The following is a 17302-nucleotide window of genomic DNA, read 5'->3' as shown; positions in this document are numbered from 1 at the left end:
TGATAAAGTGGCTATCATTTCTCCAGTCTATGTCAAAGATGAGATGGCTTAATATCATTGAAATTATTTCTGCGTCCTCTATTGTGCTCCATGGATCCTGATGTCTGTTACTGTGACAGTACCATGCTGTTTTTGTCACTGTAGATTTGTAATATAACTTCAAGTCCAGGATTGTGATTCCTCCTGCTTTTCTATTGCTTTTACTCTGGATCTCTTCTGGTTTCTTGTGGATTTTAAGATTGCCTTCTCTATTTCTGTACGGAATACAATTGGTATTTATATTGGGATTGTATTAAATCTTGATATAGGTTTTGGAAGTATGGCCATTTTGATTATATTTGTTCTGCCTGTGTAGAAACAGGATATATCTTTCCATTTTCTGATCTAATCTTCAATCTTCTTTTTCAGAGTACTGTAGTGCTCATTGTAGATATCTGTCTCTTTCTTGGTTAGGTTCATTACAAAGTATGCAATTTTTCTTGATGTTATTGTGAATGTTCCTGTTTTTCTAATTTATTTCTCAATGAGTTCATTATTGGTATGCAGGAATGCTATTTTTATATTGAAGTTGTATCCTGGTACAGTCCTGAATTTGGTTACTAATTCTAGGAACTTCTTGGTGGAATTGTTTTGGGTCTTCTGTGTAGGGGATCATATCATCTGCAAATAATGATAATTTTAGTTCTTCCTTTTCTATACATATCCATTTTATTTTTTCTCTTGCCTGATTGTTCTGGCTAATATTTTGATTACTATATTGAACAGAAGTAGTGATAGTAGACATCCTTGTATTGGACTTGATTTAGAGAGAAAGCTTTCAACGTTTTCTCCTTTCATATGATATTGGACATTGGTTTGTCACAAATGACTTTTATCAGATGGAGATAAGATCCTTCTATTTGTACTTTCTTCAGGGTTTTCGTCCTGAATAGATGTTGGATGTTGTCAAAGGTTCATTTTTTCTGTATCTATTGAGCTAATCATGCAATATTTGTCCTTGCTTGTGTGTATGTGACATATTATATTTATTGATTCACATATATTGTACTATGCCCACATTTCTGGAATGACATATATGGTCAAAATATATGATCATTTTGATAGTTTGTTGCACTCTCTGTCAGTATCTTGTTGAAAATTTCTGGGTCAATGTTCATTAAAGAGATCAAGCTATAGTTCTTTGTTGTTGGGTTCTTTTCTGGTTATGGAATCAGGGTAATGCTAGCTCCCAGGAATGACTTAGGAAGTACTCCTTCCCTTTCTTTTTCATTAAAAATTTAAGAATTGATGTTCAAATTTCTCTTAAGTTCTTGAAAAACTTAACAATAAATTCATTGGGTCCTGTTTTTTTCTTATTTAGTAGGTTTTTTTAAATTACTGCTTCAATTTTACATCCTATTATTAGATTTTCAGGGATTTTATATCATTTTTGGTTCAGAGTAGTCATTCATATGTATCTAAGAATCTATCCATTTCTGGATTCTCTACTTTATTGAAGGATAGATTCTCATAATGGTTACTACTAATTGTCTCAATTTTGTCAGTATCTGTCTTGATTTCAACTTTTTCATTTCTAATTGCATTGACTTGGGTCATTATTTTTAGGTGAGATTATGTAATAATTTTTGTAGTTTGCTTGTTCTTTCAAAGAAGCAGGTGTTTGATTTAGTCTTTATATTTTTTTAGTCTCAATTTCATTATTTTCTTGTGTGATCCTTATAATTTTGTTCCTTATACTAGCTTTGAGTTTGGATTGTTATTATTTTTCTAGACCCTTGAAGTGCTTCATTAGTTTGTTTGGGCTTGCTCCATTTTTCTGGTATGGGCATTCACAGTTATAAATTGCCCTCTCAGTACTGCTTTCATTGTGTCACATATATTCAGTTGTGTGGCACTGGCATTATTATTTGATTATAAGAGCAATCTAGGCACACACACCCTGCACCGAGTGTGCCACTGTTCTGGGAGCTGCTGGTCCCAAGGTTCGAGTCCGAGCTTTACTCACACTGCCACGGTTCCCAGCTGAAACTCGCAGAGAGAGCCAGGTATTTCCCATCTACTTCCTGAGACGAGAGCGGGCAACCCAGGACCCCGATGCCATTACAGACTGAGTCTCTGCCCCCTGCACCTGCACTAGAGACAAGGTCCTCACTTAGAAGCCCCAGGGACTTCTTTGGCTGGGGGTGGGCCCGTGTAGCCCATCCCTGAGCGTGCCCTGCACCGAGTGAGCGGGTGCTCCAAGAGCTGCTGGTCCCGAGGTTTGACTCCCTGCTTTACATTCACTGGGACCCCCTAGGGGGGTCGAAGGCACAGGCAGTCTGTGATTGCTACCTGTCCAGCATGCATCTGGTTCCTGTATGTGTCCTGAACTGACTGGAGACATGGAATCAGGTGGTTCACAAACTGTCCATCCTGCAGTATTGTGTCTGGGTTTTGCCTGTACCCTGAACTGCCGGGGGACATACATCCACTGGACTGAGATTGTCACACAAGTACAACCTGAGTCTGGGCTGTGCACGTGCCCTGAACTGCTAGGGGGCGCTGGATAAGATGGTTGCCCGTCAGTTGACACCAATGCCCATGTCTGAGACCCAGGATAACTAGATACAAATCAACAAATGCCAAAAAAATTGGAGACTAAGTAGTGAGTCTCAGAGGTCACTCGGGGGCAAACCTGACCAACAGGAAAACTAGAGACACTAGTGGCCTTTGCTGTGCAGCTACTGAAGAGGGAAACTGAGCTTTCTGCATCCGGTAACAAACATGACAATATGAAGGACTAAAACACAATCCCAGAACTCTGCCCCACTCAGAACAAGTCCGGGAGACATCGACATAGGAGAACTTGGTAAACACATGCATGAATTAGCTGAAATAATTGCAATTGAAGTGAAGAAACAACTCCATAAGGCCATAGAAAAGATGAGATCAGAAATAATCTCTCAGGCAAAAAATGAAATGACAATAATAATGAAAGAACTGCTCAAAACTTCTGAAAAAGAAACATATAAGAAAATAGAAGAACAAAGGCAAGGGACAGAAGTGTTCAATGAAAAACAAGAAAGGACTTAGAACGCATGAACCACATTCAAAGAGACTTCCAGGAAAACAAAGCTGCCATTGAAGGCTACCAAAACCGCTTGAATGAAGCTAAAGATAGAATCTCAGACTTTGAAGACAGAATGACAGCTAGTGACCATGAAAGAAAGGATCTTGTAAAATCAACAAGGATCCAGGAAAAGTCAATTCAACAGCTGCAAGATGAGGCAAAGAGAAATAATGTACGACTTATACAAGACAATGAAACAGCAGGAGGTAACACAACTGACATAAAAAGAATATTTGCAGAAATAATAGCAGAATATTTACCAAGCATGGCAACAGAACCTGATATGCAGGTAAATGACGTATACAGAGCTCTACACAACAACAACCAAAATAAAACTACACCCAGCCATATACTAGTCAACTTCCCGGATCTCCAGGAAAAGAACAGAATATTAAAAGTTCCTAGAGAAAAGAAACAGATTACCTATAAAGGAAAGCCCATCAGAATCATGGCAGACTTCTCAGCACAAACCATCCAATCGAGAAGAGCTTGGAGTAAAGTATTACATGTCCTGAGACAGAACAGCTTCCAAACATGACTGATGTACCCTGCCAAACTACCCCTCAAATTCAACAGAGAAATAAAATATTTTCTGACAAAGAATATTGGAAGAACTTCATGAGTGCCAAGCCAGTATTACAAACAGCACTAAAAGATATTCTAGATAGAGAAAAATCTGACTGCAATTACAAGAACAACAGTAGCAATGAAATGTCAAGAAGAGCAAGCAAGTAACACGTAGAAAAAGTAGGACAACAGGCAAGTAGATAACATGACAATGATAAATCAATCCATATTGGTTATAACTATGAATGCAAATGGCCTCAATTCTCCAGTCAAAAGAAACAGACTGGTAGATAATTAAAAAATAAAATCCAGCAATATGCTGTATACAGGAAACACATTTCACTCAAAACGAAATCCACAGACTGAAAGTCAAAGGATGGAAAAGAACCCTCCATGCAACAGGAACCCAGATAAAAGCAGGTGTAGCTATTCTGTTTGCAGACAATGTCAACTTCAAACTGACAACCATCAAAAGAGATAAAGAAGGTCACTACATACTAGTCAGGGGAAAACTGCAAGAGGATAAGATAACAATCATAAACATGTATGCACCAAACATCAGAGCTCTAAATTATATAAGACAAACCTTAGCAAGGTTGAAAACCCATATAATTAATAACACTATTGTAACAGGGGACCGCAAAACTCATTGACACAAAGAGATAGGTCAACTGAACAAAAAATCAGCAAGGAAATAGCAGATCTGAACCAAAGCTGTGAACAAATGGACTTAGTAGATGTCTACAGAGTGTTCCACCCCACCACATCAGAATACACATTTTTCTCAGCTGCACATGGGTCTTTCTCTAAAATAGACCACATTCTAGCCCATAGAGCATACATTCCAAAATGCAAAAGAATTGAAATTATCCCGTGCATATTATCTGACCACAGTGCAAAGAAATTGGAAACTAATGACAAAAGGAACTCCAAAACCTCCATAAACACTTGGAAATTAAATAACAACCTCCTGAACAACCAATGGGTCACAGAATAAATTCAAGAGGAAACTTGAAAATATGTACAAGCAAAATAAAATGTAAATACAACTTACCAGAATGTATGGGATGCAATGAAAGTAGTCCTCAGAGGGAAATTTGTACCGGTGAATTCACACATAAGGAAAACAGAAAGAGAACCAATAAGTACACTAACGCTACATCTTAAACTTCTAGAAAAAGAAGAACAAGTCTGGCCCAAAGCCCAAAGATGGGAGGAGATTTTAAAGATTAGGGCAGAAATTATGTAATTGAGACAAATAAAACCCTCCAAAAAATAAATGAATCAAAGAGCTGGTGCTTTGAAAGAATAAATAAAATTGATAATGTCCTAGCCCACCTTATCAAGAAAAGGTAGGAAAGAACTCAGATTCATGCAAGGAATGAAAGGGATGAAATTACTACAGATTCAACAGAAATTCAGAAGATCTTTAATACCTACTTTGAAAATCTTTACTCCCATAGGATAGAAAACTCAGGAGAAATGGACAGATTCCTAGATACGTATGAACAACCAGGGTTGAGTCAAGAAGATATCAAATTCCTGACCAACCTGATATCAATTAATGAGACTGATAGCGTGATTAAAAACCTACTGACAAAGAAAAGCCATGGCCCTGATGGATACATAGCAGAATTTTACACGAAATTCAGAAAAGATTTAATACCAACCTTCCTCAAACTCTTCAGTGAAATTGAGAAGGAAGCAATTCTCCTTAACTCATTTCTGGAGCCAAGCATCATACTGATACCAAAACCAGAGAAAGATCCAAATAAGAAAGAGAACTACAGACCAATCTCCCTCATGAATATAGATGCAAAGATACTCAATAAGATACTAGCAAATAGAATGCAGAAAATTATCAAGAAAATCATACATCACAACCAAGTTGGATTCATTCCAGGAATGCAGGGTTGGTTCAATATTCACAAATCTATAATGTTATACGTCATACCAATGGAGCCAAAGACAAAAACCACATGATCATCTCAATATATGCAGAAAAAGCTTTTGACAGGCTCCAACATACATTTATGATAAAAACTCTACAGAACATAGGAATAGATGGTCTTTAACTTAACCTGATCAAAGCCATCTATGACAATCCAACAGCCAATATCATTCTAAATGGACAAAAACTGAAAGCTTTTACTTTAAAATTGGGAACAAGACAAGGATGTCCACTATCACCACTCCTGTTCAATATAGTTCTGGAACCACTAGCCAGAGCAATAAGACAGGAGAGAGAAATAAAAGGAATAAGGATAGGAATGGAAGAAGTAATACTATCTCAATTTTCAGATGACATGATACTTTACATCAAAGACCCCAAAAACTCCACAAGAAGACTCCTTCAATTAATCAACAAATTCAGCAGTGCAGCTGGGTACAAAGTCAACACCCAAAAATCGATAGCATTCCTATACACAAACAACAAACAGACTGAGAGAGAAATTAAGGAAACCATACGTTTCACAATAATATCCAAGAAACTGAAATATTTAGGAATCCATCTAACAAAAGAAGTCAAAGATCTCTTCAGCGAAAACTACAGTACTCTGAAAAAAGAGATTGAAGAATATTTCATAAAATGGAAAAATATTCCTTGCTCATGGATAGGAAGAACCAACATTGTGAAAATGGCCATACTCCCAAAACTGCTGTACCGTTTCAATGCAATTCCCATTCAACTACAATTCGCATACCTCACAGATCTTGAGGAAACATGCCTTAAATTCATCTGGAACCAGAAGAGACCCAGAATAGCAAAAGCATTCCTGGGCAAGAAGGACAAGTCAGGTGGAATCACAATCCCTGATCTGAAATCATACCACAAAGCTACTGTCATAAAATCTACCTGGTACTGGCTTAAAAACAGACCTGAGGATCAGTGTAACAGACTGGAAGAAACAGACACAACCAGAAACACACTCAGCCACCTAATCTTTGATAAAGGGGCCAATCAAACTCACTGGAAGAACAACAGCCTCTTTAAAAAATGGTGCTGGAGAAATTGGCTTGCCACCTACCAAAGACGGAAAATAGACCAAAGTCTATCACCATACACCGAACTCAAGTCAAAATGGATCACAGATCTCAATATTAAACCAGAAACACTAAATCTATTGGAGGAGAAAGTAGGTAAAACCCTTGAAGACATAGGGGTAGGCAGAGAGTTCATGAACAAAAACCAAGCTGCATGGGAAACACTTGAGAGAATCAACAACTGGGATCTCATTCTACTGAAAAGTTTCTGCACATCTAAAGAAATCACCAGCAGAGTCAAAAGAATACCCACGAACCTGGAAAAAATTTTAGCTGACTGTCCCTCAGACAAAGGGCTTCTATCTAGAACATATAAAGAACTAAAAAATATCAGCCCCCCCAAATTCAAAGACCCAATCCAACAATGGGCAGCTGAGATGAGTACACACTTCTTAGATAAGGAAATACAAATGGTAAACAAACGCATGAGAAAATGTTCAACATCATTAGTCATTCAAGAAATGCAAATTAAAACAACATTGAGATTCCACCTTCCCCCAGTAAGAATGGCTAGCATTAAGAAATCAACCAATAACAAATGCTGGCGAGGCTGTGGAGAAATAGGAACCCTTCTCCACTGCTGAAGGGAATGCAGACTGGTGAAACCACTGTGGAAATCAGTTTGGAGATTCCTCAGAAAACTAGGTCTAGAGGTCCCATTCAACCCAGCTATCCCCCTGCTGGGTATTTTCCCAGAAGATCTAAAAACATCATATCACAGCGATAGATGTGCACCTATGTTCATAGCAGCACAATTTGTAATTGCTAAATTGTGGAAGCAACCCAAATGTCCATCCACTGAGGATTGGACAAGAAAATTGTGGTACTTTTATATAATGGAATATTACTCAGCTACAAAGAAAGATAAACTCGAGGCCGTTATAAGTGGATGGTCACAACTAGAGACCATAGTTATAAGTGAAATAAATCAGACCTACATGTGCAAGCACCACATTGTTTCACTAATGTAAATACTGAAAGAGTTCATTTAAACTATGAGGTATGATAGACATTGTGAAATGACAAGAAAGTACTCAAGGTTAAAGGGTAATTGGGATGTGGGAAAAGAGAAGGGAAAGAACGAAAAATTTTGTATGTATGTATAATTGACATTGTTGTTCTACTGTCTTCCATTTCTTTGCTGAACGAAACTGTCAATAAGTCCTTGATTTATCAATATTGCATGTCTCTTTTTCATGAGAAAGCACTTTAAAGGTATCAATATGTACTACAACAAGCTTTGTTAATTTCGTACCACTTTGTTTGTAACTCTGTATTGTCTGTACTGTTCTTTTGCTATTTTGTGAAAGGTTGTCTGTCTGTTAATGTTTTCCTCCTTTTTTTTTTCAAATAAAAGAAAAAAAAGAACAATCTGATTTCATATGTGACTCATTGATTATTTGAGTGTATTTTTAAATTTACACATATTTGCATAAGTTACATGGTTTCTTTTGAAATAAAATTCTTGTTTCATTGCAGTATGATCTGATAATATGAATGGTATAAGTTTTATTCTTTTCCTTTTCCTTAAGTATACTTTATGGGCTACTATGTTGTCTGTTTTGGAGAAAGTCCCATGTGGTGTTAAGAAAAATGTGCATTCTGGTGTTATTTGGTTGAGCACTGTGTAGGTATCTATTAAGTCCATTTGTTTGAAGAACTGGTTCAACTCTGATATTTCTTTGTTGATTTTTTTGCCTATATGATTTATCAATTTGAAACAGTGCAGTATTAATATTTCCCACTAAGACTGTGTTGATATTTATCCTACACTTTATACATAGTATTGTTTGTTTTAGAAAGCTGGGTGCACTGGTGTTTGGTGCATATGTTTACAATTGTTATATCTTCTTGTTGAGTTGTTCCCTTATCTAATATGCTGTGACCTTCTTTGGCTCTTGATCAGCTTTGGCTTGAGGTTCACTTTATCTGTAAATAAGATAGCTACTCCTACTTTTTTGAGTTTTCCATTGCATGGAATATTGTTTTTTATCCTTTTGCTTCTAGTCTGTTGCTTTCTTTTTGGAATAAATGTGTTTGTTGTACACAACATGCTATTGGGTTTTGTTTTTTGGGTCTATTCTCCCAACCTGTGCGTTTTGATTAGTGGTTTGAGACAATTCACTCTGAGAATTATAACTGAAAGGTATTGATTTATTAATGTCATTGAATTGTTTTCCAGTTGCTGATCTCCTTTTATCCCCATTCTGATTAACAACTCACCCTGCTTGCTATATTCATCTATTCAACTTGTTGGCATTGTTGGTTTCATCCTTCTAGGTCATCCTTGAGAATTTTTTGAACTGCTTGCTTGATGGGCATAAGTGTCTTAAGATGCTCTTTTTCGTGAGAGTACCTTATTTCTCCATCAGTGTTCAAAGATAATTTTACAGAGTATATCATTCTGGTTTGGAAGTTGTTTTATTTTAGGTCTTTTAACACATCAATCCAAGATCCTCTGTCCTTTCACGTTTGTGTTTAAAAAGGCTGCTGTAATTCTAATGGGTTTACATTTATAAGTCTTTTGTTGCTTTTATCTAACAGTTTTTAAGATTCTGTCTTTGTGTTACACTTCTGGGATTTTTACTTTATTTATGTATTTATTTATTTATTTATTTATTTATTTTGGTTTTGGTTTTTTCTCTGGTACCAGGAACCGAACTCACGACCTTGCGCTTGCCAGGCAGGCGCTTTGCCGCTTAGCTAAATCCCCAGCCCCACACTTCTGGGATTTTTATTATGACATGTCTTGGAGAAGTTCTTTTCTAATCATGGTTATTTAGGGTTCTATATGCTTCCCTTATCCTTATATTAAATTTTTCCCATATTTTAAGTTTTCTGATATTATTTCTGGGAATATATTTTATGCCTTTTATTCTGTTGTCTATATCTTCGTTAATTTTAGCTAGTCTTCTTTCCATTATCTAGCATCTGATGGTTCCATTTCTTCACGTTCTTTTGTTGTTTCCAAAGTACCTATGAATAACTGGTGATGGATATCAACCACATGTTCTAGTTAGGAACTAAATTAGCCGAAATAATAGCATCAAAGACAAATGGAATATTAACATTCCATAAGAACTAATGATTTACCACCACTGACCATAGAAAAAAGATGTATAACTATTAATATAAACATGAAGAGAAATCAAATACTGATATTAAGTAACTATCTAATAAATGCAATGACTGTACTTCAACTAACAATAGAAAATATTTCAACAGCAATACATTAGAGTTAACTAACTCTCTAAAGATTAATAAAGATTAGTCTTTATACTAGTGAAGATAGAGAGGGTGGAAAATGGGAAAATGAAAGAACAAAAATTTGAAAAGTTAAGCAATGGCAGATGAGGGGGAGAGAAAAGTGAGATAAGAATCTTATTAAGGATAAAAAGGAAATTAATAGAATTAGATAAAGGTAAAGAAAAAGAACAATGAGAGAAAGAAATCAAATAGAAAAAAATTGAAAAAGAAAAAGTTAAAAGGAAAATTGGAAAAATGCCAACCCCACAAAAATTTTTTAAGAGAGGGGGAAAAAGAGCAATGAGTCCAAAAGAAATTTCCATGTAGTTTTGAATGTGTGACTTCTTTCAAGGACCCACAATTTTGGAATCCAGAAAGTCCCTGTTTTCTCAATTGAGCTTCATGGTTTATGGGTTTGTGAGGTTCTCCCTTGTTCAAGAGGTCCTTTAGTTCATTCACTCCAATCTGTGGCAACTATCCAAGCCTAAGTGTGTCCCTGGTCACACTGGTAGATGGAGAAAGCAGTCAAACATCTGATCTGTGCTGGATTTAAGCAGCAAGGTGAGAGTTCAAGCAGTATCAGGTAAGAACAGATACTACACTTGATCTTAGCCAAAAGGCTAAGAAGTGATTAAGCAGATTTCTGTACTTAATGTCAACACTTTCAGATCCATCTGCCTCTGAAAGAGACACAAGCTGGGTCTGGCTTCTCTCCATGGAGGGCAGAGCCTCATGTTCTTCACAGCATGAGTTTAAGCTTGTCAGAGGTTGTATATCTATCCAGCATTATCTCTGCAACTCTCTTCCATGGGTGTCTTTCACCCAGTCACTGTGGGAGAGCAACATTGAGAACCCTGAAGTGAGGTTATTTTGTAGTTATTCTGTGGCTTGGTCTTAACTTTATCCTTAAATAAGTGAATCCTTAAATAAAATGTCTCCTAGTTAAACACTCTGGCGATATGGTGGGTGCTGCACTGGGTTTCTTTTCCTACTCAAGTCTGCTTTGCTGAAGGAGTCACTATTGGATTAAAACCTCACGTTGCTTTTGTACTTTGCAATAGCCATAGGTTTTTCTGGAACAAGTGCTGCTAGCCAGGTCCATTGTTTCTTCCCAAACTCCTGACCCTTGGGGCTTATTTTTTGTCTGAAGAGACATATTTCTCTCCCCAGGAGCTGGGGTGAGCTTCTAGACAGGTTTTTTTTCTTTTCTCTGCATTGTGCCCTGCTTCTCCATCTTCTCTGTAGTTCCTAATTTTCCTCCAAGTCCTCTCCTAATTCCCAGAAATCTACTGCTTTTTTCTCTGCATCAAATTGTTATTTTTGAGGTGTCTGAATTCCATGTTCCAAAGAGGCTGTATTTTGCTACTAATATCTACTTCACCATTTCTTTACCAATAAAACATAATCTTTAATAAATAATTATGCAGTTTGACAAGCCCATGATTTGTCTTATGCAAGCTGGAGACCTAGAAAATCTGATGGTCTTAGTCTCAGCTGAGAACCTTAGAAGACTGATGAGGAGTATTTCATATGACCATAGTGGCAGTATGTTTTTTAATGTAATACATTTTTTTATTTATGTATTTTAATACATATTTTTACTATAATACATTTTTATATGTACTATAATACATATTTACTATAATACATTTCATATGATAAAATACATACAATATATTTTTATCATGTTATATTTAGACCTTTTTCTCACTTTAAAATAAGGGATTTTTTGTTCTTTTGTTATATAGATGTATTATTTCTTGATATGCTGCATATTAACCTCTTATTCTAAATATGCTGCAAAAATTTTATCCCATTTCATGGTTTGCCTTTTGATTTTTTTGATTGTTTCCTTTGGTGAAAAGAAATGTTTTTGATCAATGCTTTGCTTTTGTGCCTGTGCCTTTGTTATCACATTTACTTAAGTAGTGCAACACCAATAACATGAAGCTTTTCTCCTGTCTTTAGTTTTACAGACTCAAGTCTAACACTTAAATCCTTGATTCATCTTAGTCAATTTTTGTCTGTACTGTAACATATAAATCAAATTTCCCTTTCTTTCTTTTTCTTTCTTTCTTTCTTTCCTTCTTTCTTTCTTTCATTCGTTTTTGGATATCCAGTTTTCCAATACCATTTATTAAAGAGAATTTCCATTCCCTATTTTAATTCTTTATACCTTTGATAAAGATTATTTGACTTTATATGTATCAGTTTATGGCATTTCTGTTTCATTGGCCTATATGTCTATCTTTTATACATAACCTTACTACTTTGATTATCTCAGCCTACTAATGGCATGATCTTTACGTATAAAATCCTAAAGAATCAATTAAAATATATTACAACTACTGTCAGCAATATTTCAGAATACAAGATTAATTTACAAAAATGTATTAATTCTACACAGTGAATAAAGCAAAGAAGAAACCAGAAATGAATTCTATATTGGATGGCATCACAAAGTTAAATACTTAAAAAATCTAACATAATAAATGTAAACTGCTACTCTAAAGACTACAAAGCATTGTTGAAAGAAAATCTATATAAAAGGAAAAATAAACCACATTCATGAATTAGAAAAGAAATACTAAGTTAGATAGATATATAGATAGATAGATAGATAGATTTCACATATGCTCTTTCAGAACCCTAGATGGCTTCTTCATAGAAATTGACAACTTCACTTGATCCTCCCCTTCTTTCTTTCACATTATTTTCCCAGTAATGATGAGAGGGGCTTTATCCTGCCTGCATCAAAGCTGAGTCTATATCTTTCCTTGTGCTGAACATGGATCCTTCTGCATGGTGGGTTATTTTTGCATTTCTTATGTGGCAGACTAAAAAAACAACAGATATATTTTAAGATAATTTCTATGAAGAATAATACTAATCCATATCCTAAAAGAACACACCATGAAAGACATAGTGCTGCACACCTGTAAAACCTCCCACTCAGGAAGTTAATGCAGAATGATCATGAATTCAAGGCCAACCTGAGCTACACAATGAGATCTAGTCTCAAAAATTAAGAATATATTATTAAAACAAAAGCTTCTTGATATTTCAATCTTTTTCAAATTTGAATCTTTGTCAAATTCTTTGTCTCTACAATAGTATTAAATAGCATAGATTAGCTTGTTATTCTACTGAGGCACAGGTTTCTTTTATTAGCTTTATGGAGTTTGAGTTTAAATTCTACGTGGCTTCTTAAAAATGGCCTTTTTGGTTTTTTCAATGAATATTTCTGACACATCTTGATTTTTAAGCATTAATACACCCCTTGTGTAAGCAAAGAAATATTAAATACTTTTACCAAGAACAGGGGAACAATTCAGCTACAAAATCATCCACCTTAGATTTGAGACTAATGGAGTTATTTTAGTATGCAAAAAGGGGAGATTCCTGAAAAAAAAATCTAGTCACATACAATGATAATTAATCGCAGGAGAAGCATGAATAGCCACAAGTATTTTAGGTATATTTAATCTACATTAAAAATAAATTATGATAAATATATTTAGGACATTATATAATTGTGTCAAAATTATTATGAATAACAAATTTTATTATTCATAAAATTATTATGAATAATATAATATTATAAATAATAAATAATAATAAAATATTATGAATAATAAATAAGAAAATATTATGAATAATAAATAATACATAGAATATGTGAAAAAATTCTTACCTATATTTTAATGTGCTATTTCACTTTCTTTAAATTATTTCCACAATAATATAATAAAAACTATAACCCATTTTGATTTTCTAAAGCTTAAAAAATAATTTTGACCAATTTAGTAAGATGAGCACAGATACATACACTTTTCTACATTACTGGAGGATGTAAACTTTAAAAGGAGAAACATTTCACAACACATCAAGGAAAAGATTGGAAATGTCCATGTCCATGTCTACCACAATGGAATTCTACTAGAAAGGAAGAAAAACACAAGAAACATTCCTTGATATTCAGGAATAGAGACATTCTTCACAGTATTATTCTTGCAGGAAAAAAGTAAAACCATTTTAAACTTACAACAAAATGATTGTTGGTATAAATGATAGTTCATTCTTGTGAAGAAAACTTATGAAACAAACATAATTGTTAGAAATAATGAACTGCTTTTCTGAAAATACTGCCCAATGAAACAATGTATATCATATTATGAAATAAAGACATATAGATACTTATTTAAAACATGTTTTCAAGTAGAGATATTAGGAATAGTATTAAGATTCTGGCTAATATTTGTAATATTAAGATCTTCAAAACATGTTTTCTGATAATCGTTATAATATATATCCTATATATGTGTATATATATATGAACCACAAAATGTTACCTAAATAAAATATGGCAAAGAGCAGAGATTACTGCAATACCAAGTGCAGATACTAACCAAACTATGCAAATCTTCTCACAAGCAAATATCATAAAGTAAAACTTGTACTATACATGGATGGCCACTTAATGATGCACATGTCTCTGTTGAAAAAGAACCAAATAACTCACATTAATGCTTTAAATATTCTTTTAGCAAATGATGCTCAAGAAAATAACCTGAATGTCAATAAAATATCTGCACTGTGACCTTAAAAAGTTTGGCTTGTATTTAAAATTAATATACAACCAACATATTTTTAAATGAGTAAAAATTTAAAACATATACAAACTTAAAGACAATGAAATGGATATATGTGTACATCTATTTCTATAAGTTGTTAAGAATTCAACTGAATATTAATAGTCAGAGAAAATGTTTTTAAAGTATCTTTATTGACATGAAATAAACATCAAGAGTACGCATGTATACATACCCCACATATTTATGCATGAAGAGCAGCTATAAAAACAGTATGTACATTTCAATATACATAAATGACATATGCATAAAAATACTGGACCAAAAGCCAAAATGTTTCAGGTAGTTCTTCAAAATACTAGACAACTGCAGATGAACATGTTTTAGGAAGACATGGGTAGACATTAAAATTGACAACTGATGATTTTAACTTTCTTCTGTTAACTTGTCTGCTTTGTGAAATTTGTTGTTGTTGTTTTCCTGCAATGACAGCGACTTACGTTTCTGGCAATGAGGAAAAGGACAGGAAGTGAGCACTGGAGCAAGGAGTGATTAACAGTGCTCACTGTTCCAGTAAAACAACCAATGACAGTGAATTACCACTTTGCAACCCATGAAGCTGGCCAAGTCGCACACGCACACACACAGGCACACACACGCACTCGCACACGCACAGACACACCCCAGTTACAGTGAGCAGGAGACAAGGTAGGGGAAGTGGCTATACTCTTTTTACTAGCTGTGCTGGGTGGCATGAGCGCAAATCGGAACAACGCTTGTGAAGGGGGCCTTTTGGGAACACACAGGAAAAGTCTTTGCAACGCCCCTCTGTAGATTGGGCAAGTCCACAGTTCAGGAGACCATCCAGGACGCTAGCAGAGATTTGGCTTGAGAGGGAAGGATTCACTCGTCAGAGCACACAGTGCTGTTTTTAAACACAGGGAAAGAACTAGGCACCACCTGAATGTCCAACAATGCGGGAATGATTACAGAAACATCAAGGTCCATAGATACACAGGAGCACTCTGCAGGCACTGAAGATGATGTTTCATAATAAGCCTGTTGAATATCACGGAAAGGAGTTCAGCGGGTTGGTTTTAGTTTGGTTTTCGTTGCTGAAAAAAAGCAGGTCAAGAAACACCACATACATGAACCATTCTACAACAGTATGCTAAAGGGAAGGTGGGGTGGGGGGCGGGAGAGGGAGAGAAGAGAGCCTGGCAAAACAGCACACCAAAAAGGTACAAGTGGTTCTTTCTGGTTTAAGATCATGAGGCGCAATTACTCTCTTGGCTTGCTCTCATCTGATTTCCTTCTCCTTTCTGATATTTCTACCATGAGATTGAATCACCTGTGCAGTAAACAAAGAGAAGAAAGAAAACGCTTTTAAGAACCAAACCACAGGGAGAAGAGGGAGCCTTTAACCTAGTCGAATGGCACAGATTAGTAGGATTATTCACAACACCCTCGGAGGGGGCAGAGAGAAGAGGAAGGGATGGAGAAGAAGAGGAGAGGAGGAGGAGGAAAAAGGGAACGGGGGCAAGGAAGGCAGAGGGAGGGATAGAGGGGGGGCAGACAGGGTAGGAAGGAGGGAGAAGAGCAGAGGAAGAGGGCAGGGGAGGGGAGGAGAGGGGGAGAGGGGAAGGGGAGGGGGAGAGGGAAGGGGGAGAGAGAGAGGGACAGAGGGAGGGAGGGAGAAGGCTAAGGAGAAGGGAGGGGAGGGGGAGGGAAAGAGGAAGAGAGGGCCACAGGGAGGAAGAGGGGGAGGGGGAGGGGGAGAGGGCCAGGGCCAGGGCCAGGGATGGGGAGGGAAAGAGAGAGACCTGCACTCCCAGTACAATACACTGCTGGTGGGTTGGGGTGGGGGGAGTTGTAAACCGGATAGGAGCCAAGATCTGGCTCTGCTGGCTTGCTCCAGGGACGTCTTCATCGGAAGGTGGCCTCCTCGTCGGTGTCGTCGTCAAATTCCTTGCAGTCAGCACTGGTGGACTGCCTGGCCCAGGCCCCCCTTTCGGCCTCTCTCTCTTTATGCGACTTGAATCTCCCGACGAAAATTTTGCGGTAGTTGAGGAACATGCCATTCATGGCATCTATGGCCCGCTCCGCGGACTCCTGCTTCTGGAAATGCACAAACCCGTAGCCCTTGGGCCCCTTCTCGTCGCAGGCCACTTTGCAGGACAGGATGTTGCCGAACACCGAGAAGATGTTGTACAGAGCCTTGTTGTCGATAGTCTTGCCCAGGTTCTTGATGAACACGTTGCCCACCCCGCTCTTGCGGAGCGAGGGGTCCCTCTGGGACCACATGATGCGCACGGGCCTGCCTTTGATCTCGTCAAAGTTCAGCGTCTCCAGGGCCCGCTTGGCGTCCACCGGTTGCTGGTAGTTGACATAAGCGTAGCCCAAGGAGCGGTGGGTGATCTTGTCCCTGCAGATGCGGATGGACAGGATGGGCCCCGCGGGGCTGAACTTCTCGTACAGCATCGCCTCCGTCACCTCAGGGTGCAGGTCGCCCACGTACAGCGAGGCCATGGGAAAGTCTGGGTTCCCCTCCGCGCCCCCGCCCACCTCCGCATCCACCTCCGCATCCACCTCCCCGGCCGCCAAAGCCGCCGCGATCTCCTCATCCGCATCCACCACCCCGATGCGGGCCGCCGCAGCCGGGGCTCCTGCGGCGGCTCCGGCTCCGGCTCCGGCTCCCGCTCCCGCTCCGGCTCCGGCTCCGGCTCCGGCTCCCGCTCCCGCT

General features: G+C 37.4%; 1 protein-coding gene, 1 long non-coding RNA gene and 1 pseudogene across 2 annotated transcripts; 1 reads left to right on the top strand and 2 right to left on the bottom strand.

Moving 5' to 3' along the window:
- Positions 1–14734: 14734 nt before the first annotated feature.
- Positions 14735–16105, bottom strand: LOC106147599. The gene is made up of 2 exons (XR_001232539.1): positions 15794–16105; positions 14735–15674 (listed from the first exon to the last, which is right to left on the bottom strand). It is a non-coding gene; the product is annotated as an uncharacterized LOC106147599 (long non-coding RNA).
- Positions 16106–16313: 208 nt separating this feature from the next.
- On the bottom strand, positions 16314–17252 carry LOC102030584 (polyadenylate-binding protein 1-like 2). Its single transcript, XM_005414599.2, has one exon. The coding sequence runs from the start codon at positions 17086–17088 to the stop codon at positions 16486–16488; it is 603 nt and encodes a 200-aa protein (XP_005414656.1). The 5' UTR covers positions 17089–17252; the 3' UTR covers positions 16314–16485.
- Positions 17087–17302, top strand: part of LOC102005201 — a 56690-nt pseudogene continuing 56474 nt past the window's right edge.

This window comes from Chinchilla lanigera, unplaced genomic scaffold (genome assembly GCF_000276665.1).
Source record: "Chinchilla lanigera isolate Chin_1 unplaced genomic scaffold, ChiLan1.0 scaffold00190, whole genome shotgun sequence".
Taxonomy (NCBI): Eukaryota; Metazoa; Chordata; class Mammalia; order Rodentia; family Chinchillidae; genus Chinchilla; species Chinchilla lanigera.
This window is presented reverse-complemented; position numbering and strand designations above follow the sequence as displayed.

What these genes read in the sequence shown, in the direction of transcription:
- LOC102030584 (XM_005414599.2), bottom strand. Translation starts at nt 17,088, where the DNA reads ATGGCCTCGCTGTACGTGGGCGACCTGCACCCTGAGGTGACGGAGGCG.